The 24,187-nt window shown below is 36.4% G+C and overlaps 1 protein-coding gene across 1 annotated transcript in view; it reads left to right on the top strand.

The window, feature by feature from the left end:
* LOC106132962 (cell adhesion molecule Dscam2) overlaps nt 1-24,187 on the top strand; it is a 168,929-nt gene that overhangs the window by 10,459 nt on the left and 134,283 nt on the right. Inside the window, exon 2 of the mRNA XM_060952986.1 lies at nt 9,197-9,368. Within this exon, the coding sequence (XP_060808969.1) occupies nt 9,197-9,368 (172 nt within the window). The remainder of the gene's footprint in view (nt 1-9,196; nt 9,369-24,187) is intronic.

Raw genomic sequence — 24,187 nt, 5'->3', positions numbered from 1 at the left:
AGTTGTTCCGGAGAATAGCGTGTACAAACAAACATACAAACAGACAGACTTTTTTCTTCTCAATCTTCAAATTCCTGCTCGGTTCATCGTTATTAATTTTTTTTTTGGACATGTATTCAATGCATGGACATAATTTTTTTACTGTTTTATTATGTATGTATTGGAGCCACCAATTGGCACCAATATATACCATATACGTAGGTACACGGCTCCAAAAAAAAAGGTCTCGTTCCCATGAATGGTCAAATAGTCTAGAATTCTAACTGTAGAAACTAAGTCAGAAATAGTTTTATCAACATGAGAATATGATTTTTTGAGGTTCGGATCACTCGCTTTTTTAACGAAAATATAATTCAGTACAACCGGGCCTTACTTATGAGTAGGGTGGACAGTTGGAGTGTTGACATGACATGTACTTGAATGACATAAGAAGTAGGATAGAATTTTATTGTTTGAATCTGAAATTAGGTAGGTAGCACCTTTGTACTAGAATAACTGTATTGAATGAAATATTAATTTTTAGGTTTTAATTAAGATGTGAATTTGTAAACTGATATTAAGAATATATTTCACTCTTTTAGATCTGTGGTAATTTTGCGCACGAAAGAAAACTATATCTTAAGAAGTGGTTGATTTAAAATTGTACGAGTATGTAGATTTTGTTTATTTGTTATGGATGGTTTAGATATAAATCCATTCATAAATATATAATCTTCTCGCTATAAAACAAGTAGCCGTGTAATAAACATATTTTCCTCAGTATGATATGGTGGTGTCGTGTGAAACCACTGAACAAAGTGTTGGACTACTCCATCTCATTCCCATGGATGTCGTAAAATGGCTAATAAAATTGGGATTCTTCTTTTGGGCGACGTGCTAGCAACCTGCCACTATTTGAATCTCAAGTTTATAAGCCTATCCCTTAGTCGCCTTTTACGACATCCATGGGAAAGAGATGTAGTGGTCCTATTGTTTTTCTATTGGTGCCGGGAACCACACGGCTAATATTTTCGGGATTCTTCTTTTAGGCGATGGGCTAGCAGCCTCACTCACTTTTTGAATCTCAATTCTATCAGAAAGCCAAACAGCTGAACCTGGTCTTTCAGTCTTTTTAAGACTGTTGGCTCCGACGTTATGATACGTATGTATAATATTAGCAAACAAATATAATACCATCTTTTTATGTCCCTATCCAAACAGATTCCTGTTATGTCTCTGAACACAATACTGGCAACTTTAGTCCCATCATTCTATAGTTTAGTTCACATACACAAGTTTTTCATACAGCGTATTGATTCTGAATCGGCCAAGTCTTTGCAATATCTCCGCTTATAAGCGTACACAAAGGAACAAAAAAAGACGAAAAACCGTCGCTGGAATATCATTTTTTTGCTGAAACTCCCAGAACAAAGGATGCGAGAGACAAGATAAAAACATTAAAAGCTCGTAAAAGTTTTCGTTTTTTTTTTTTAATTTTTATTACGTTTCGGATACTGTTACAAACGACTTTGAGAATTAAAAGTATCATTTTTGCTGTTGAAATAACATTGTTAAATCATTCTACCATTTCAAGGTTTCAATACTTAACGATGCTCTTACGGCGCGGGAAAACATCGTGAGGAAACCTGCACATTCAGGCAACTGAATGTGTAACCATGGATCCAATATAGGCTAGGTTTACCTGCATAGGTTGCGGAGGTCAGATGGGAGTCAGGGAGAGTGGGAGAGTTTATTGTGTTAACTTACAATTGCGTCGTTACGGGATAGACAGAGCCAAAAGTCTTGGAAAGACTAAAAGACCACATGTAAGCTGTAATGCATAATTAAGTACAGAATTGAGATTCAAATTGTGACAGGTTGCTAGCCCATCGCCTAAAAGAAGAATCCTTAGTTTATTAGCCTGTCTCTTAGTCGGCTTTTACGACATCCATGGGAAAAAGATGGTGGTCCTATTCTCAAGTGTCGAGAATCACACGGCACGTAATAAAATTTCGGAAATTTATTAAATCAACCATAAAATAAAAGTTTTCACCTCAATTGTAGGTAGTTGGCAGTTCACCATCAAAACATGTTTGTGACTGAAAACAAAATACTTGTCTAGAATTTTATAGGAACGCTATTATGTCAGAGCTATTTGTTCTACATGGATTGCGTCTGAATGGAAACCGAGCCCATGGTTATTACTATGAAATTGATTAAAATAAGTAAAAAATTACTCAAATTTATTTATTAGAGTGTTTATGAAGATCTAATTGCTGATTAAATGAGTTTCTTCCTTTCTTTGTTTTTTTTTTTTGAGTCTATCTATCATCTCAATTCCAGTAAACAGTTACAACTATTTCATATTTTTGACACCAATGAAACATATAATACTCTTTAATTCACGGGAATTTCTTTGAAAACATTTAAAATACAATATGATTTAAAATAAAAAAAATACATCTATTCTATACATATAATAAATCTGTAGAAAGGTCAATTCTGTACATTGAAAATATTGAAAAAATATATAGCAGGGGGTGTTACTGGATCGATACCAAACACAAAAATGTGATTAAAAAAATTTTTGTCTGTCTGTCTGTATGTTCAGGCATCACGTGAAAACTAACGGTTCGATTTTGATGAAACTTGGTATAATTATACCTTATTATCCTGGGCGTAAAATAGGATACTTTTTATCCCGAAAAAATACGAAGAAAAAAAAATCTTAATTTTTCAGTTTATCCATAGACGTTGTTCTGTAGAACCGCGAACACACGTTGCGTTACCCGCAGTGGATTTAGCGCCGTAACCTGTAGCGCCTAAAGTCGGCTTTGGCTTGAACCGTTTGCTGCACAAGCGGGCCGCTACTAATTACTATGAAAAAAATACTACATAGCTACATTAATTCCCATCAAGCTGAAAATGAGTATAATTATTTAAAACACAATCAAAAGCATTATTTCAAAATTCCCCATGATTCCGGTTTAAGGAAAAAAATTTACTCACGGTCAAAGGTAAAAAATGGGTGTATCGCAATTTTCTTTAAAACGGTAAGTTTTTCAAATCGGAAAATTACCTCAGACATAAATTGTAGATCATAAAGTTATCTATAAAAAAGGTATCAATAATTTTTTTCAACAAAGCTACCGTTTCTGTGATATAACGATGCAAAAAGTTGCAAGCGTCATAATATGCATCCGTTTCCTTGCCACCTCTGAGGTAGTGTACTATTAGCGCGTTTTTTTTTTTACATTTTTATTATTAAACTTGAAAAAGTCTGAAATAGGTTAGAATAAACACGTGTTTTCACTACGCAGTGGCACTCAAGACTAACTTTCGTATTTATTATTTAAAAAAAAATAGAATAATCCTAAGTGAAGAAAATCATCTTAGGACAATAATAGAGGTTACAATTATCAAATTCAATGCAATAATCAAATTAAAACTAAAGCTACTTATAAAAAGAAAGAAAAAAGATGACTACAAACTAAAATTTAATTTATAAATTGTACAGTCCTTGCATAGCATCGACATGCGGGAATGTGCCCAGAAGGCTGGCAGCATTGCCAATTCGAATGGCAATGCTGATTCTCTGAGCCAGATAATTTCCAGCCCTCCGGTCAAGATATACCTCAATTAGCTTTTTCGACAATTGTCGGAAAAGCTGATGGGCAGATAGGCCCCCCGGTCCCAGAGTTTCTACCCCAAAAGGTTCAAAAGTATAGATATTACCGATAACTACATACATACATAAAATCACGCCTCTTTCCCGGAGGGGTAGGCAGAGACTACCTCTTTCCACTTGCCACGATCCCTGCATACTTCCTTTGCTTCATCTACATTCATAACTCTCTTCATGCAAGCTCGGCGGTTTCGGGTACTTTTGACCTGACCCTTTACCAGGACGTCCTTAATTTGATCAAGATATGTTCGTCTAGCTCTTCCCACCCCGACCTTTCCCTCCACACTCTCCATGTATGTATATCTGCTTAGTCAACCTGTTTTCATTCATCCTCTCCACATGACCGAACCATCTCAACATACCCTTATCACACTGTTCCTTATCCGGTCACTCAATTTCACACCCAACATACTCCTTAACGCTCTCATTTCCACTGCATTTATTCTGCTTTCGTGCTTCTTTTGCCATACCCAACTTTCACTCCCATACATTAATGTCGGGACCAACACGCCCCTGTGCACAGCCAGTCGAGCCTTTTTGGATAGTTTCTGACTGCTCATAAAGGCATGCAAAGCTCCATTCACCATGTTCCCCGCGTTCACTCTCCTTTCAATATCACTATCACACTTGCCATCTGATGTAAACTTTGATCCCGATAACTACATATTTGCGCCTTTTGAGGTTTTTTGCCTCATTTGAAGCAGAACGGCCTTAGATTTAGTAACCTGAAGATGAGACGGCGCAAGTGTGTCGACACAAGTAGCATCCCACACCAAAGGCCGCCCCAATCTCCAGGGTACCAAAGTCATACCATCCGGTCTCTTGGCATCATCCCGAGCCAGACCGTTTGGTTCTAGGAGGATTATATCATTTAGGGTGGCATGGCGCCCTAAACGGCCGGCACTCCTAGGGCATGAGAGGCCGTGGTGTCCATAGCCGACAACGGTATCCCCGCAAGGACAACTTTTATCTATACTAATATTATAAAGCTGAAGAGTTTGTTTTGTTTGTTTGTTTGTTTGTTTGTTTGTTTAAACGCGCTAATCATAGAAACTACTGAACCGATTTGAATAATTCTTTCACTGTTAGATAGTCTATTTATCGAGGAAGGCTATAGGCTACATTTTATCCCGGATTTCTTACGGGAAACGTCAACAATGCAGGTGAAAGTTGAATGAGTCGGCCATCTGCGAGCTTTCTACGCGAACGCTGCGCAAACCAACAAAGATATAGTAAAACAATGTACTAAAGATGTGAAGTACTCATTTTTTGCCACAAAAATGTCCGCGAGAGCATATATCTATCTCTTAAGGTTTACTTACAATAACCACTTTTATGTTCATTTTTTAAGATTATTTTTTCATTATAAACATAAGTTATTTTGAAACCAATTTTCTTTAATTCAGTATTAATCCTTATCCAAATAAATATGTTTATTACTTTCGGCTTTTCATGTAGACTAAAATTGCCATTTACAGTATATAAATCAAACGAATAGGTTTTGAGATATAGTCGTTATAAGCAATTTGCAGCGAAACATTTAATACGGCGAACCAGCGTTCTTTCTAAAACGCGTGACCGCCTGACTATAATTGATAAAGCCGAGGAGGATGTTTGCAAAAATAAATATGATGCCCAAAATAACTATTCCACGTGGACGAAGTCGCGGGCACAGCTAGTTAAAAATATAATCAATGCTCAACTCTTACATTTTTATCACGAATTCGTTCATTATTTAATAAATTGATCTCAATTCCATCATATCCATTTCAGTCTTTCCAAGGATTGTTGGCTCTATCTACCCCGCAAGGGATTTAGACATATATATGTATTATTTAACTATCTTAGAGGGTTTTCAAAACTTATCCCCTTTATCTCTCATAAGGAATAAAAACATGATGTATGTACGTGTAAATTATGTAAACAAAGCACTTTATATGCAATTCTAATCGATGCAAATGCAATATTGTCAAGAAGACTACATCACGGCCTTAACACAATTAACCTCTGCACCAGAGCGTGTTTCAGTGAATCTAATATGATCTAATTAGGTTTTAGTCAGGCTGTTCGTCTTAGGTACGGAATTAATTTAAGGTGACCTTATTATATAGACTTGCCCAATCTAACTGATTTAAGGTACCACTATAAATTATATCGTTATTTTTCTCTCCTCTACGGCCTCTGTGGCGCAGCGGTAGTGCGTTTGTCTGTGACACCAGGGGTCCCGAGTTCAAATCCCGGTCAGGGCATGATGAGAAACCAATTTTCTCCGATTGGCCTGAGTCTTGGATGTTTATCTATTATTTATTATAAAATATAGTATCGTTGAGTTAGTATCTCGTAACACAAGTCTCTTGAACTTACTTCGACGCTAACTCTAATCGGTGTAATTTGTCTGGTATATATTTATTTATTTATTTTATTTATTACAATTAGTAACAGTTATAACTCATTAATTTGAAGTAAATCCTTTGGGCGATGGGCTAGCAACCTGTCACTATTTAAAACACAATTCTGTCATTAAGTCTAACAGCTGGACGTGGCTTATATCAGTATTTTCAAGACTGGCCCTGTCTACCCCGCAAGGAATGTAGATATGTATGTATACCTCAAACCCCGCGAAGGCCACTTTTAGACATTTCATTTGACCGTTTGTCTGGGCCTTGGAATGCTATGTAGTTTTAAATCTACATAAATGAATTGCGTGAAGTTAACATCAAATATGTCTTTAACATTAATTAATGTAGTGTGTAAAGTACTTGGTACAAAAAAATTGCTTAACTTAGAAGATATGACAGCTTATAACGATTAAGATGTCGTTATAGTTATAAAGTTAAATGTACACTAATTCGAAATGTCTGACGGAATATCATGTATTCAAATCAGAGCAGTTTAGTTTCAAACTAATTACTCCCTTATGACATTGCTCAGTCAATTAGAAGAGCATTAGACTACTACGTCACACCAGTAACTGTTTCAATTAGATACACGAATACCGACGCCATTTGCAATTTTACGAATTACCTTGTTTGAAATGTGTGTATATAAATTTTTGGGAAAAAATTGAAATATTGCTCTTAACTAAAATAGGATTAACATACATACATACATATGATGGGTAATTCATATCCCTTGCGAGGTAGACAGAGTCGATAGTCTTGAATAAACTGATAAGCCACGTTCAGCTGTTTGGCTTAAAAATAAAATTTAAATTCAAATAGTGACAGGTTTCTAGCCATAGTTTCATAATATTATAAATCTTTATTACTATTATCCGTGTGGTTCCCGGCACCATTACAAAAAAGAATAGGACCACTCCATCTCTTTCCCATGGATGTCGTAAAAGGCGAACAAGGGATAGGCTTATTATAAACTTGGGATTCCTCTTTTAGGCGATGGGCTAGCAACCTGTCACTATTTGAATCTCAATTCTATCATAAAGCCAAATAGCTGAATGTGGCCATTCAGTCTTTTCAAGACTGTTGGCTTTGTCTACCCCGCAAGGGATATAGACGTGACCATATGTATGTATGTATGTTTATTATTAAAAATTCGTAGTCTCTCCGTACCCCTATGGGAAACAAACGTTTTTAGCAAATATGTGTTAAAAAATCAGTTTCCTTTCTTGAAGAGTGTCGATTGAAGGGTTCCGTACAAAACGCGTACGAAATTTCTGGAACAAGCTAATACGAATCTACACCAATATTATAAAGCTGAAGAGTTTGTTTGTTTATTAGTTTGAACGCGCTAATCTCACGAACTACTGGTTCGAATTGAAAATTCTTTTTGAGTTGAATAGAGCATTTATCGAGGAAGGCTTTAGGCTATACATATAACATCACGCTTCAACTTTTAGGAGCGAACAATGAATGGAAAAGGTGAAAAATAACGGGGAAAATTATTCATCCTTGAGGGCTTCAATGATGCGGACGAAGTCGCGGGCACAGCTAATACATAATACAAGTTTAAGATGCTATATACGTGTGCTGTGTAACCCTACTCAACTCATATCGCATTCCTCTCTCAGATTTCGTGCGGCTTAGATCAACAAAGCCAAAGGTCCATTCATTAGCATACTGAAATCACAAACCCACATAGGCGTACACCGTCTTATAACAACAGTATATTCTCAAGTCGGGTTAAGCTAAATGATACTCGTAAAAGATATTTAATACATAGTTGGTCATTATACAAAGTTGATTTTGAGATAAGCTTTCTACGATATTCAATGATATGGTTCCAATTCAGATTCGATGTTTGACACATTTCAAACATCATCTAATAGTAAAATGGTACAATGAAATTGCGTAAAAGAAAAAGAGTGCCATTAACGGTATGTCATAATTAATGCTCCCATAACTAATGGTCCAATTTCTTTTGATTCTTTGCTGTAAATTATACACTCTCGCGATCCAGCTATCATTTCAATTGTTATTTTTTAACCTTCTGAAGATTAGATGATGACAACATACAAACATAATATAATTATGTATTAATCTTGTCTAGTATATATTTACATACATACATAAAATCACGCCTCTTTTCCGGAGGGGTAGGCAGATACTACACCTTTCCACTTGCCACGATCTCTGCATACTTTCTTCGCTTCACCCACATTCATAACTCGCTTCATGCAAGTTCGGCGGTATCGGGTACTCTTGACCTGACCCTTTACCAGGACGTCCTTAATTTGATCAAGATACGTTCATCTAGGTATTCCCACTTCAACCTTTCCCTTTACACTCTCCTTGTATATCTGCTCAGTCAACCAGCTTTCATTCATCCTCTCCACATGACCGAACCATCTTTACATACCCTTTTCTATTCCTGTAACTACATCTTCATTCACATCACAACATTCCCTTATCACGCTGTTCCTTATTCGGTCACTCAATTTCACACCCAACATACTCCTTAACGCATTTCCACTGCATTTATACTGCTTTCGTGCTTCTTTTACCATACCCAACTTTCACTCCCATACATTAATATCGGGACCAAGACGCCCCTATACACAGCCAGTCGAGCCTTTTTGGATAATTTCTGACTACTAATAAAGGCATGCAAAGCTTCATTTACCATGTTCCCCGCGTTCACTCTCCTTTCAATATCACTATCACACTTGCCATCTGGTGTAAACTTTGATCCTAGATAAACAAACTCATTCACTTGCCCACCTTTTTTTCTTCCAAGCAAAATATTACATGCTGTCATTTCTTTCTCACTGCATTTATTCTGCTATCAATCAACTTTATTTATTGAGACGGCCTCTGTGGCGCAGCGGTAGTACGCTTGTCTGTGACACCGGAGGTCCCGGGTTCGAAGCCCGGCCAGGGCATGATGAGGAAAGAACTTTTTCTGATTGGCCTGGGTCTTGGATGTTTATCTATATAAGTATTTATTATAAAATATAGTATCGTTGAGTTAGTATCTCGTAACACAAGTCTCGAACTTACATCGAGGCTAACTCAATCTGTGTAATTTGTCCCGTATGTATTTATTTATATTTATATTTCACATCTTTGTACCCAGGCGGCGAGGGCCAGGAGCACGGGCCGGTGTTCCTGATGGAGCCGCCCCCTCGGCTGGTCTTCTCCAACGGCACCGGAGCCAGGGTGTCGTGCGCTGCCCACGGCTTCCCATCACCACAGCTGGCCTGGCAGCAGCATGACGGCGCGCAGTTGGAAGACGTGCCTGGATTGCGGTGAGTTCTCTTATTTCTAGATTCTTCTTTTTGAGGAATAGGCAAAGGGTATTACGGTGCTTCTTAATTTGGGACTGGTTCTTCTTACTGAGTTTTTAGACTGTTCCATGAGACTGCCATTAGATCTCTGGTGGCTTTTTATGTTGAAAGCTTTTAAGATGATCATGAATCATTGGTTTCATTCAATAACTAGCTTTCGAACGTTACGGCATCCGTATGAAAAATAATTCCCTCGGTGACTTTTCTATAACTACTTCTACATATAGCGTGTGGTTCCCGGCACTTTTTATTGAACAGGACCACTCCATATCTTTCCCATGGATGTCGTAAAAGGCGACTTAGGGATAGGCTTATAAAATTGCGATTCCTCTTTTAGGCAATGGGCTAGCAACCTGTCTCTATTTGAAACTCAATTCCATCATTAAACCATGCAGCTGAACGTGGCCTTTCAGCCTTTTCAAGATTGTTCGGCTCTGTCTACCCCACAAGGGATATGACACGTGACTATATGTATGTATGTACTTCTTCATATTTTGTTAAAAAAATTAAAAGCAAACATATTAAATCGATATAACATAACTGCACTTATATAAAGTAGGCAAATTACTGTGATTTCCAGAGGGTTAAACATATAGGCGTATGTAGTGCACGTTCTCTTCATCCTACAAAATCAGAGAGTGGCGTCTCCTTTGTAAATACTCAACCCAAGCGAGAGATATTGTAAGGTACATACAAGTATAGTGGAGGACAAATAATGCGCCTTAGAACTGGTGCGTTGAATCGAGCAGCTTATAGTGCGCTTTTTCCTTAGGTCAATGACCTTTCTAGGCTAGATCTTGAGGCAAAATGTCTGAATTATTTAAGAGAAAGTAAGAACAAAATTAATTTTACACGAACAAAAAATTTCTACAGTGATTTTCCTTAACGCATAAAATCTAATGCGAGAGTTTGTAAGGGTGTGTGTATGCTACTCTTTTACGGAAAATATACAAGACGGATTTTAATGAAATTTTATACACGAGTAGAATATTACCTGGAATAACATAATAGGTACTTTTATCCCGAAATTCCCATGGCAGCGAAGTCCTGGGGCGCAGCTAGTTACCGATGGAATACCCTGGCCTTGTACTGAAGGAAAAAAAGACAACAATATATAGCTAAACTTCAGGTCAGTTTCACACCACGGCACGGATTTTAAACTAAAAATTTTCGCAAATAACAAACATACACCCTGTATACTCGTAGTTAAATAAAACTCGACCAAAATGAAATGGTATTTTCGGCCAGATTTTTCAAACCGAATCCACTTTGAGCGCGCGTGCGGTGCGGAATGCATGATATTTTTTTCCAAAAATTTTTAACGGAAATCCAATGTCGAAGTGTTGGACCGCCATTTTTTTCGTGGTAGAAGACTATATAGGTCAGGAGAGCTAGTTTGGTTAATATAGAATAATGGTTACTTCCTTTAAACAAATTATCAAAATTTGACTTATTTGTGTAGCACTTAATTTTGATACATACATACATACTACCTTGTGGGGTAGACAGAGCCAACAGTCTTGAAAAGACTGATAGGCCACGCTCAGCTATTTGGCTTAATGATAGAATTGAGATTCAAATAGGGACAGGTTGCTAGCCCATCGTCTAATTAAAGTATCCCAAGTATGTAAGCCGATCCCTTAGTCGCCTTTAACGACATCCATGGGAAAGAGATGGAGTGGTCCTATTCTTTTTTGTCCTGGTACCGGGAACCACACGGCACTTAATTTTGATACATACATACATACATATAATCACGTCTATATCCCTTGCGGGGTAGACAGAGCCAACAGTCCTGAGCGGACTGATAGGCCACGTTCAGCTATTTGGCTTTAAGATAGAATTGAGATTCGAATAGTGACAAGTTGCTAGCCTATCGCCTAAAAAAAGAATCTCAAGTTTGTAAGCCTATCCCTTAGTCGCCTTTTACGACATCCATGGGAAAGAGATGGAGTGGTCCTATTCTTTTTTTTATTGGTGCCGGGAACCACACGGCACTTTATTTTGATTGAACGTAAATTTAAACGTACTCGTAACTTCTTAAGGAGAAGATAATTTTTTCAGGTCACTACATCTCTTTCTATTTTCGTGTTCCTAATGGTGTGAGTCAATTGAAGCTAGCATAAAATACTTTTTATGCTGAGACTTATTTCAACGGGGTGGGAAGACATAGACGAACGTATCTTGATCAAATAAAGGACGTCCTGGCAAAGGGTAAGGTCAAGAGTACCCGAAACCTATGTATGCTGATATCGTGGCAAGTGGAAAGATGTAGTCTCTGCCTACCTATACCTGAGATTAGCGCGTTGAAACAAACAAACTCTTTAGCTTTATAATATTAGTATAGATATATATATATATATGATTTTCGAGGTGAACTATCGATAATCAAAGTTTAAAACCATTTATTATTTTTCCATGAAACACTTCCCAGACTGTCTACCGCTTTCTTTGTAAATTTTAAAGACTTTTCACATGAAAAATGTCCCGCGTCGTGCATCAGGTGTGTTCAGTTATAGCTACAGCTATTGGTATATCATTTCTGAACTCCGGCAACTCTGAAATGTCAAGTGCTTACTCTTACTTTGTTCCGCAAACACTGATGGGAAAAGTTTCGTGTAATAACGATGATGTGTTTTCGATGGAAGGCGGAAAATTATCTTTTCTGAATTTTAAGCTTAAAAATAATTCCTTTACTTTTTTTTCCGGTGTCAAAAATACATTTATTGCCCCAATTATACCTATGTTTGTTTAAGTTAAGTATATTGACAGTACAGACAGCTAAATCTGATTGATTTTGATTTTGTTTACGTCTTTACAACTTCGTCGTTTTTTAAATTATATTAATACTTACTTATGTTATACAACTCAAAAAATTATAAGTTTATATGCACATTATGTACCCACCTACTTCTTCATACAAAAATTATATTAAACGGATTTTTATATATTTTTAATTATAGTTTATTTTTTTAAAATAAAGTAATATCTATATCCATTGCGGGTTAGACAGAGCCAACACTCTTGAAAAAAAAAACTGAAAAAATTCAGCTGTGTGGCTAAATGATGTAATTGAGCTTCAAACTGTGACAGGTTTATCCCATAGCCTACAAAAATTCTAAATATCTAAAAATAGAAGAATTTAATAAAAAATAAATAAAAACATAATCTATGTATGCGACAAAACACTAAAATATTTAATTGATTAATCTGTACAATGTTTATTCAGAACTGGCTTGGACACACTCATCTCCAGGGTTCCTGAAGCCATTGATACGTTAATTGAGCGCCTTTGTCCGTGATTGGGACCGGATTGCCGGCTCTGTTACCTACACAGCTCTGTGACAAATAATTTCATTACTATCGTATTGTCAAACTGATTTGTTTAGGCTGTGACAAACTGGAATTATATATATTGTAAACAAGTCACGCAATTTAATTTTTAAATGAATTCTATCAATAAGACAAACAGCTGACAATAAGAAATGTGGCCTATCAGTCTATTCAAGGCTTGATTCCCCGCAAGGGATATAGACGTTATTATATGTATATATGTAAAATATTAGAGGAGTTGTCTGTAAGAGACATTTACATAAGATCATTTTTCTATATATTATAGCTGCTTTGTATACCTATAGTATTCAACTTTATATTTTTTTAAATATTCAAAAATAAAATGCAACATTTCTACCACTGTTACGTAACAAACGAATATGTCAAACAAAATAATGAAATAATACTGACGTCAACGTAAGACATACATACATACATGTTATCACGTCTTCATCCCTTACGGGGTAGATAGAGCCAACAGTATCACAAATACTCAAAGGCCACGTTCAGCTGTTAATGATGGAATTGAGATTCAAATAATGACAGGTCGCTAGCCAATCACCTACAAGAAGAACCCTATTGGCCTTTCCCTTAGTCGCTCTTACGACATCCATAGAAAAGAGAGAGTCGTCCTATTCTAAAGTTCCGGGAACCACACGGCACAGACGACACAAGGCAGTTATTCAGAATTCAGATGAATTCAGATCTGCTACATATTTCATGCATACGTCGCCGCCGCGAACATTTTTGATGTAAGTATTTATATTCATGTTCTTGGTTCTTTATGTTTTAATGCGCTCCAAAGATGTGTTTGCGGAAAAAGAAATACGTGTTCGTTAAGACGGTAATAATGCTATATACATATAATATAATAATAATAATAATTCATTTATTCAGATAACCAAGATCCAAGAATGTTAGTAACAATTTTACTTAAAATTATGTTAGAGATTTAATTAAGTAAACAAATATTTAAAATTATTTGACAGCACCTCTTAGTATTTTGCTCCAAAATGACAACATAGTGCTATCCATTTTGGAGCTCAAAACTCTAAGGATACTGTTGCCGCTATCCCGTATTCTGTTTAAGAGTTCAGTTCATATACATACATACATAAAATCACGCCTCTTTCCCGGAGGGGTAGGCAGAGACTACCTCTTACCACTTGCCACGATCTCTGCATACTTCCTTCGCTTCATCCACATTCATAACTCTCTTCATGCAAGCTCGGCGGTTTCGGGTACTCTTACATACATATGGTCACGTCTATATCCCTTAAAAAAAAGGAGTGGTCCTATTCTTTTTGTATTGCCGGGAACCACATTGGGATTCTTTTTTAGGCGATGGGCTAGCAACCTGTCATTATTTGAATCTCAATTCTATCATTAAGCCAAATAGCTGAACGTGGCTCATCAGTCTTCTCAAGACTGTTGGCTCTGTCTGCCCCGCAAGTGATATAGTCGAGACTATACGTAGGTATGTAACTCATACATAGGTAAGTCTTAAGCGGCCATAGGGAACGATAGTAATTTAGAATTCTCACTTAACAAGACAGCACAGTGTACCAGCGACTCAGAGTCGACGCTCCGCCGGTTACAACTATTGTAATACAATTTAAGTTTGCTAATCGACATGTCTCCTGAGACTTGCGAAGTTCGCCGATGCTTACGTATCTACCTACATACATATAAGCACGTCTATATCCCTTGCGGGGTAGACAGAGTCAACAGTCTTGAAAATACACAACAGTAGGTAGGTGCCTTGTGGTTCCCGGCACCAATAGAAAAAAAGAATAGGACCACTCCAACTCTTTCCCATGGATGTCGTAAAAGGCGACTAAGGAATTATTTTGTTGAATTGGGGATTCCTCTTGTAGGCGATGGACTAGTAACCTATCACTATTTGAATCTCAATTCCATGATAAAGTCACACAGCTGAACGTGACCTATCAGTATTTTCAAGACTGTTGGCTCTGTCTAACCCGCAAGAGATATTAACGTGACTATATGTATGTATGTACATTAAGAACAATAGAAATGTATATTTTAACCGAGCTACAGTAGAGAGTAACATAGCATTGAATACTATTGGACTCATTGTAGGTGAGCGTTCCCGCATAAAATATGAATTTTACATTAGAAACGGCGCTGCGTCTTGGCAGATCCGCATCAGGCTCAAATACCTCCATTTTGGATTCAACGATGAGTTATTGCTACATTCTGATATCTCCAGTGATAATAATGTCTGAGATAATATACTATCATCTTGATCTATATTGTTATATAGGTGTTCAAGTAAAAAAATGAAGTCAGCGTAATTGTGAGGTTAATTTATTTAGTCAAAAGTTTAATCAGTCAGTTTTTTCAAGACTGTTGGCTCTATCTACCCCGCAAGGGATATAGACGTGATTATATGTCTATTTAATACTAAGAATTATTGCAATTCTGCAATATTTTAGACCTGAATTGTGAATCATGGCATTTAACTATTCAGATATCTGTAGAATTGTTGTGATATTCAGATGTTATTCAGTGTTTTAAGAAGTTTCTTCTTTCTTGTGACGTCGTGCCGCCGTGGTCTTCGCGTGCGCCCCACTTCACCGTCCTGGGACACTATATAACCGCGGGCTTCGCCTTTTGTCTACTTCAACGCTCACCAAGTTCAATAACGTGCTATCATCTATATAATAGGCAGCTACTTGCTGGATCTCGGGTCTATAGCTGAATCCACGCCCTCCTTCAAATTGTAAAACTAGTCCTAACAAAGATTGTCGTTACTCTATGAATTTTTAAATTATCTTTCATCACACTTACCTACGACGTTTTATCTATGCGTGACATCTCTTGACGTCAGTCCCGGTATCTTCATCTCTCTGGAGAGCTCGTGGTATGTGACCCTGATCCTTTATTATACTGTATACTATACTAGCTGTGCCCGCGACTTCGTCTACGTGGAATAGTTATTTTGGACATGATTAAAGCCCTCAAAGATGAATAAATTACCCCGTTTTTTTCACATTTTCCTTTATTTCTTCGCTCCCAATAGTTGCAGCTTGATGCTATAAAGCCTTCCTCGATAAATGGTCTATTCAACGCAAAAATATTTTTTCATTTCTAACCAGTAGTTCCTGAGATTAGCATACATACATATCATCACGTCTATATCCCTTACGGGGTAGACAGAGCCAACAGTCTTAGAAAGACTGAATGGCCACCTTCAGCTATTTGGCTTAATGATAGAATTGAGATTAGCGTTTTCAAACAAACAACAAACAATCTCTTCAGCTTTATAATATTAGTATAGATGAATCGGAGTTATGACTCGTATTGAAGATATTAACATATTGGCAAGTATCATAACCTCATTTCAAAATTAATCAATTCCGAATTGTTCTGGAAAGGTCAGATATTTCACCTGATAATGTACGAGTACGTATAAAGAATCCTCAACCCTCATATCCAAATGTCAATTCAAATCGGTGATGTTTCGAGCGCCCATCGTCCATCGTAATTGATGACAGGCGTAGAGTGCGCACAGAGTAGGTTAAGATATACAGAGGCGACGGTCGGAGTGGATTTTAAAATTACAATAATATAACTACCTAAAAATATATTTAAAAAAAAAACTTATGCAAGTTTATGGACTCAGAAACGCAATTTTATAGTTAGTATTTTTATCATGTGACAAACATTTTAAAAAATACACCGACGTATGTTCCTAATATTTCGGAAGTGCTTTATTAAGTTCAAGCAACCAAAATAAGTCATGATTGCCATAATCATGACACGATATTAGATACCTCAAGAGATACCAATTTATATGGATGATATAGCAATAAACTATACGAATATTTTTTTTTACAACGTACCTACCGTATGAAAAATGTACACAAAATGCGAAGCTTCATTTATCGCGCTTTGATAAATTTATCAGCATATTATAAGATAAAAGACTTTTACTCGTAAATGCTAACATAAGTATTTCGTTTCCAATTTCAATAATAACACTCAAAACATTTCAATGACAAAATGTTTATCCTATTACGTTATTTACGATGGTCGTATTAAGAAGAATTTCAAAAGATTTATTCTTTTATTCAGTTTGAAGCGTGATGTGTTTTCTTGGAAAACATCAGAGAGACTAATGATATAGATTAAATGTAATTAAATTCTTGCCAGTCTGTATGTAAAGATTTTCGAATAAACATCTGAAAGGAATTTGCTTTTGACATTTCTGTGAAAACGGAAAAAAAATGATTGATGTGTCAACCTATATTTCGGATTTTAATTGAATATGAGTTAAATGCCGTGTGGTTACCGGCACCATCTAAAAAAAAATAGGACCAGTCCATCTCGTTCCCATGGATGTCGTAAAAGGCGACTAAGGGATAGGCATAAACTTGGGATTCTTATTTTAGGCGATGAGCTAGCAACCTATCACTATTTGAATCTTGATTCAATCATTAAGCCAAACAGCTGAACGTGGCCTATCAGTCTTTTCAAGAATGTTGGCTCTGTCTACCCCGCAAGGGATATAGACGTGATTATATGTATGTATGTATGAGTTAACACTGGTGATTAAAATCTATTAAATTATAGGATTCACTTGATTCATGATCTGCAGATCAAAGACCAACGCCATATATTCTAATGGAAACGATGAAAACAAAATCATACATACGTATGTATAGCGATAAAAAAAAAATTAAGTTTCTGCAAAATTTTTGTTAATTGTCTATCAAGTGGTTCCTGGCACTTTTGAACAGGACCACTCCATATTTTCTCATGGATGTCCTAAAAGGCGACTAAGGGAAATTTTATTAAAGTTTTGATTCTTCTTGAAAGCGATTGTCTAGTGACCTGACACTATTTGAATCTCAATTGTATCATTAAGTTGTACGTGGTCTGCAAGACTTTTCAAGATTGTTGGCTCTGTCTACACCGTAAGGAATATAGACGTGACTGATACATAATTGATCTGTAAGATGAGGCTATATACAACAAACATCATTAATATTTGCATCACCATTATGCATAAGTGAAACAGATTCATGCTACCGATAGGTAAGCACAGAACTGAGGTAGTTTTGGACGCTTAATCGATACGAGGCTAAATCCGGCCCCGACCAATCGGAGTTAAGAATATTTTTGAACACTCTGTATACTGTACAATACTCTGCGCGAAAAATAGTGATGTGATTGCGTTGCAGTCTCCAGGAAATAGCAAAACTGATTCCTGTCTTCTTGTTTTGTGCTGATATTTGTAACTTAGAGTTGTGTTTCTGAAAAAACCCTTTAAAGACTCGTTAGTTGCATACCAGAGTATTTCATTTATCGAAGTCATTAATCCGTTCAGAGCTGCCAACATTCGTTTTAATGCTAACTGATAGCGTCGCTATAATGAGAAATCATAACCTAAGACTAACATCAAATATAATAAAGAATCATGATAATCTTTAATTACTTATTCCTCTCGGACTTATGGCTTTCCTTTGGGTGTTCGTTCAGCTCAGCTTTGGAATAACCTCCCACAAGATAAGAGATCTGCTCTTGACCTAAGTTCTTTTAAAAGACTGTATTCTGATGCATCTAACAATTTAGTGTACTTATATTTATATATGTTTATATATATATTTTATTTATGTTTATCATTAATTTTTAGGTCTCAATGCTTTTTAGGTGCACTGCCATTTTGATTATGGATTTTCCTTTATATTTTAGTTGACTGGAAGAAATCCCGATTGGGATAAGTCCGCCATTGTACATATTCTTCTAAATGCAATAACTGTTTTGTAATTTTGTTATCAATAGATATTTGAATCTCAATTCCTTCATTAAGTCAAATAGCTGAACGTGGCCTATCTAGTCTTTACAAGACTTTTGGCTCTGTCTACCCCGCAAGGGATATAGACGTGACCATATGTATGTATGTATAACAATGAATAAGAAGTATTTTCTAATTTGGGAAATGCGAGCAGTTAAATCGATATCCGCCTCGAATGCATGCCAGTTTCCAGCGACCATATTAGGTTACAACAAAAAGCATTGTTCAGTTTTTAGAATCACCGAGCGATCGTACTTTATTCTGAAATTCAATGGGTACTTTATTCCAGATTGGAATTTTACGGGAAACGTTTTTGTGTTATCGGCATGAAAATCGGCCGATGAAAATATATAAAATTTTAAATGACTACTTATATCTTTAAATACTTATATTAGAGGCATTTAAGTCTTGTTGATTTGAAATATAGTATTTAGGTTTTATTAAATGGTCTAGGGGAACATTAAGAGAGCATTTACCAAAATTACCACAGAAACGGAAAATCATTCGATGAAAGATATTCAAGTAATTTCATAGATCTACTTATCTTTGATCCTCTAAACAGGAGAATATAACCTAGTAACCTGCACAATAATATCACTTATAGATTCTTAAACAATAGTTTTGAAGCCGTGTGGTTTCCGGCACCAATAAATAAAAAGAACAGGACCACTCCACTACGTTCCCTTGAATGCCGTAAAAGGCGACTAAGATATAGGCTTATAAACTTGGGATTCTTTTTTAAGGCGATGGGCTAGCAACCTGTCACTATTTGAATCTCAATTTAATCATTAAGCCAAACAGCTGAACGTGGCCTATCTTTCTTTTTAAGACTGTTGGCTCTGTCTACCCCGCAGGGATATAGACGTGATTATATGTATGTATGTAACAAGTTTTCACATGACGTTTCCCTTGTCGTAATCAGAAAGTCATACAAGCTCAGACAAACATTCACTTACAGCTGACAGCAAATATTGATCAGCTTTTCAGAGACTCCCTGACAAACGTACAATCCATTAGCACATTAATTTAAGGTATAATAGGACTCTCTCTGCATAGTGCGTTCCTGATCGCATGCTCGGCTGTTTGCTTTAAAGCTAAGAGGTCTCTTAAGGTTAACATTTAGGTACGGTCAATGACAGATAATGTGACACCCTCTATTATAGTAACCAAAACTGTAATAGCGTCAATAATCATTGCAGTTAACTATTACTAAGGAATATACATATGTACTTGTATGTCATAGGGTATGAAATTTGGTTGTAGGCGTTTTAGCGATAGACTCGTTTTTAATTTCTCAAAAATTATAGAATGGGACAAAAACGTACATGCATATAATCACGTCTAAATCCCCTGCGGGGTAGACAGAGCCAGCAGTCTTGATAAGACTGATAGGTCACGTTCAGCTGCTTGGCTTAACGATAGAATTGAGATTCAAAAAGTGACAGGTTTCTAGCTAATCGCCTAAAAGAAGAATTTTAAGTTTAAAAGCCTATCCCTTAGTCGTCTATTAAGACATCCATGGGAATGAGACGGATTGATCCAATTATTTTTTTATAGGTGCCGGGGACCACACGACACACGGGACAAAAACAACATAAAAGATTCTAACGTTCCTAACTTTTAATGTCTAATATTTCTAAGTTACTAGCCGTATCATGTGTATTTCAAAACTACAATAACCTAGAGTATGAAAGAAGTAAATTGAAGTTAAACTTTAGAACAGAACAGAACTAAACTCTGGTCTCGATATAACGAATTGCCACAAAGTGACGCGGAACTCGCGTCAAACTTTAGAAACTCAGGAATTCTCAACAATTGTAAAATTTCTTAAACCTGAATATTTTATTTTATGAAGAACTGTTTTATCTAAAGATGCAGCCTATAATTAGGTCATTATCATCTCACCGTTAAGTCACGTGTGTCCAGCGGACTATACCTACATACATATAGGGGTAGACAGAGCCAACATTCTTGAAAAGACTGATAGGCCACATTCGGCTGTTTGGCTTGATGATAGAACTGAGATTCAAATAGCGACCAGTTGCTAGCCCATCGCCTTAAATATGCATCTCAAGTTTAAAAATATATCCCTTAGTCGCTTTTTACGACATCCATGGGAAAGAGATGGAGTGGTCCTATTCTTTTAGCTAATTGTTCAGGGAATCCCGGCTTACCTTCTTATTTAAAGGCTTGTGTCGGAAATAGTCCTCTTCTTTTATTTCTTACATAATATACAGACTACATAGTATAGAATTTTAAATTCATAGTCGTTTACAAACAAACTGACACCAAAAAATACTGCCGTTAAAATTCAAGTGCCGTGTGGTTCCCGGCACCAATACAAAAAAGAATAGGAGCACTTCATCTCTTTCCCGTGGATGTCGTAAAAGACGACTAAGGGATAGGCTTACAAACTTGGGATTCTTAGTTAGGCGATGGGCCAGTAACCTGTCACTATTTGAATCTCAATTCTATAATTATTAAATCTCAATTCTATCATTATTAATAAGTCAAATAGGTGAGTGAACGTGGCCATTCAGTGTTTTCAAGCCTGTTGGCTCTGTCTACCCCGCAAGGGATATAGACGTCACCATATGTATGTATGTATGTATGTAATTTACTGGTATGTACGAACATGTGAAGAACAGTACATATGAATAATGGCAGACTTTTACACTTTTAATTACACCGACGCAAGGTTTATGAGTCCTTTTGAATTGCGGCTCTGAATGAGACCGGTCGGGGTCAAAATTGCGACTATTAAAGTCCCCGAAATATAATTTGTTGCCTGCGACAATGCTTGGTATGAAGTTTTATATTTAATTGAAAGGGTTATATATTGTTTTGCCTTTTGAAAAAATCAGCTAAACAAAGTTTTGGGTTTGGATAGCAAATCTTAGTGCTCTGTGTAAACACTAGTAACAGCGTCGCCTAGGTTAGGTAGTGAATCCTAGGCTCTAAAATTTACTAAAAATGCTGAATACTGAATCTTACATACAAGATTTAGCGTCTTTATTGAAAGAGGACGTAATGCATCTCAGTGTCCAACTCTTCTTGGATCTTCATAAGACGTGACTGAAGGACTAAAAGCACTATTAATATAAATAAAACAATTATTATATTTTGAAATATATAAGTAGTACATCATTCCCGGGAACCACACGGCACTTAAATAATACCCATATTATTAACCGGACTTGTGGTGTAATTTACCATCGCCAAGTAACTTATATTTTTTCATTGAAGTTAAGAATAAAAACCTCTTTATAATTCCTCTCTTTTGACGCAACAACAAAGAAATAAGACAGTTTTAACTGCATTTCCCGGGACACCGCAATTGCCTTCTAAATGTAGACGCGCCACATAGCTGTAGTATGTAGGTGTCTTGCAATATAAGAGAAAACATTTGCTTTGTGAGTTCCTTAGGTACGCTAGAAACTAGATTTTCCTTACAAATGATACGAATTGTATCTTTGTAAGGAAATTCTAGGTTCTAGACAAAGCCATATCGTGCGTATTAATATACATACATACATATGGTCACGTCTATATCCCTTGCCGGGTAGACAGAGCCAACAGTCTTGAAAAGACTGATAGGCCACGCTCGGCTATTTGGCTTTAAGATAGAATTGAGATTCAAATATTGACAGGTTGCTAGCCCATCGCCTAAAAGAAATTCCCAAGTTTAAAACCCTTTCCTTAAGTCTTAAGTCGCCTTTTATGACATTCATGGGAAAGAGATGAAGTGGTCCTATTCTTGTTTCTATTGGTGCCGAGAATCACACGGCATGAAAACGATTAAATTATCACCTTGTTTTTACTAGTATGTTTCCAAATAAATTGGACCGTACAGCAGAACGTGGCCTTTCAGTCATGTCCGAGACTGTCGACTCTGTCTACACTGTAAGTGATAAAGACGTGATTATATGTTTGTATACAGAAAATTAATACGAACCTTTTTTTTCAAATTTTTATTCATTATTGTAGGATATTTCAAACATCAACGGTGTCTGTGACACCGGAGGTCCCGGGTTAGAATCCCGGTCAGGGCATGTTGAGAAACGATTTTTTTCTGATTGGCCTGGGTCTTGGATGTTTATCTATATAAGTATTTATAATAAAATATAGTATCGTTGAGTTAGTATCTCGTAACACAAGTCTCGAACTTACTTCGAGACTAACTCAATCTGTGTTATTTGTCTTGTATATATTTATATAGGTATTTATATTTATTTATCACTTAGTAACTGTCATATATTTTGGTTTCACAACATTGGTTTACGTCGAATAAATTACTTATAATTAAGTTTACTGCCGCCTTCCAAAGCGTCAGTGCAGAAGAAGCAGTAACAAATTGCACTGCAGCATTTTCTTCAATAAAATTAACTTCCGTCGTGAGATTATTTTCGTGTCCATTTTGAATTCTAGTCACAACTAAAAGCTTAAAAGAAACCTCAGTCCCAACATAACCCTAAAGTTTTATGACAAGAATGAAGACATAATTTTCAGCTAATTTTAATAATGTTTTTATGCGTCAGCATTAAAAGTATTTCAAAAGAGACATCGGAACTAGAGTCGTTATTAAAATATATCTTTTCATCATCATCTCTTCTTAAGTGTCGTGTGGTTCCCGGCATTGAAGAATAGAACGACTCCATTTCTGCCCAAGATGTTTAATAAGGCGAGTAAGGGAAAGGCTAATAAAGTTGAGATTCTCCTTATAGGCTAACAACGTATCACTATTTGAATCACAGTTCCGTCGTAAAGCCATACACAGCTGCACGTGGCTTTTCAGTCTTTTCAAGACTGTTGGCTCTGTCTACCCCGCAAGGGATATAGACGTAACTATATATATGTAGGTATCAAAAATTATTGGCTGTTAACCAAAATGTTTTGTTAATATAATGTTAATTGATTATTTTTAAGGCTGATTTCCACCTCATCTCCATCGATAGATTCACCATAAGGATATACTCTCCTTACATACATACGTTACGTCTTTATCGCTTACGGGGTAGACAGAGACAAGTTTCGGTAGGACTCGAAGGCAATCTCGTAATTATACTAATATTATAAAGCTGAAGAGTTTGTTTGTTTGTTTGAACGCGCTAATCTCAGGAACTACTGGTTCGAATTGAAAAATTTATTTTGCGTTGAATAGACCATTTATCAAGGAAGGCTTTAGGCTATATAACATCACGCTGCAACTATAAGGAGCAAAGAAATAATGGAATATGTTAAAAAACGGGGAAAATTATTCATGCTTGAGGGCTTCAATGATGCCTTAAATTACTATTCCACGCGGACGAAGTCGCGGGCACAGCTAGTTATATATATTTTTTTGCAAATATCAAAGTGAATGTCCCCAGAACTTATAAAAGTGAACTTCCGCGTGCTCCCTCAAGTGTGCAGTTATTTTTTTGCGGCTGGAAAGTTCAGAAGTGCACAACTTGAGCTTAGAATATTAAAGTTTTATTTTTGTCGTTAGTGCGCTTTGAATTTTACGGTAACTTTAGCTATGTGATACAGGACTGTTTTTTTCAGCTTATCACAGCGTATATCTTACTGTATGATGTTCAAATCTGTTCACGAGGAATTTAAGATCGACTGTAGACATAATGCA

The sequence above is a fragment of the Amyelois transitella genome, chromosome 3, assembly GCF_032362555.1.
Source record: "Amyelois transitella isolate CPQ chromosome 3, ilAmyTran1.1, whole genome shotgun sequence".
NCBI lineage: Eukaryota > Metazoa > Arthropoda > Insecta > Lepidoptera > Pyralidae > Amyelois > Amyelois transitella.
The sequence above is the reverse complement of the archived record's forward strand: the minus strand, read 5'-3'. Positions and strand labels throughout refer to the sequence as shown.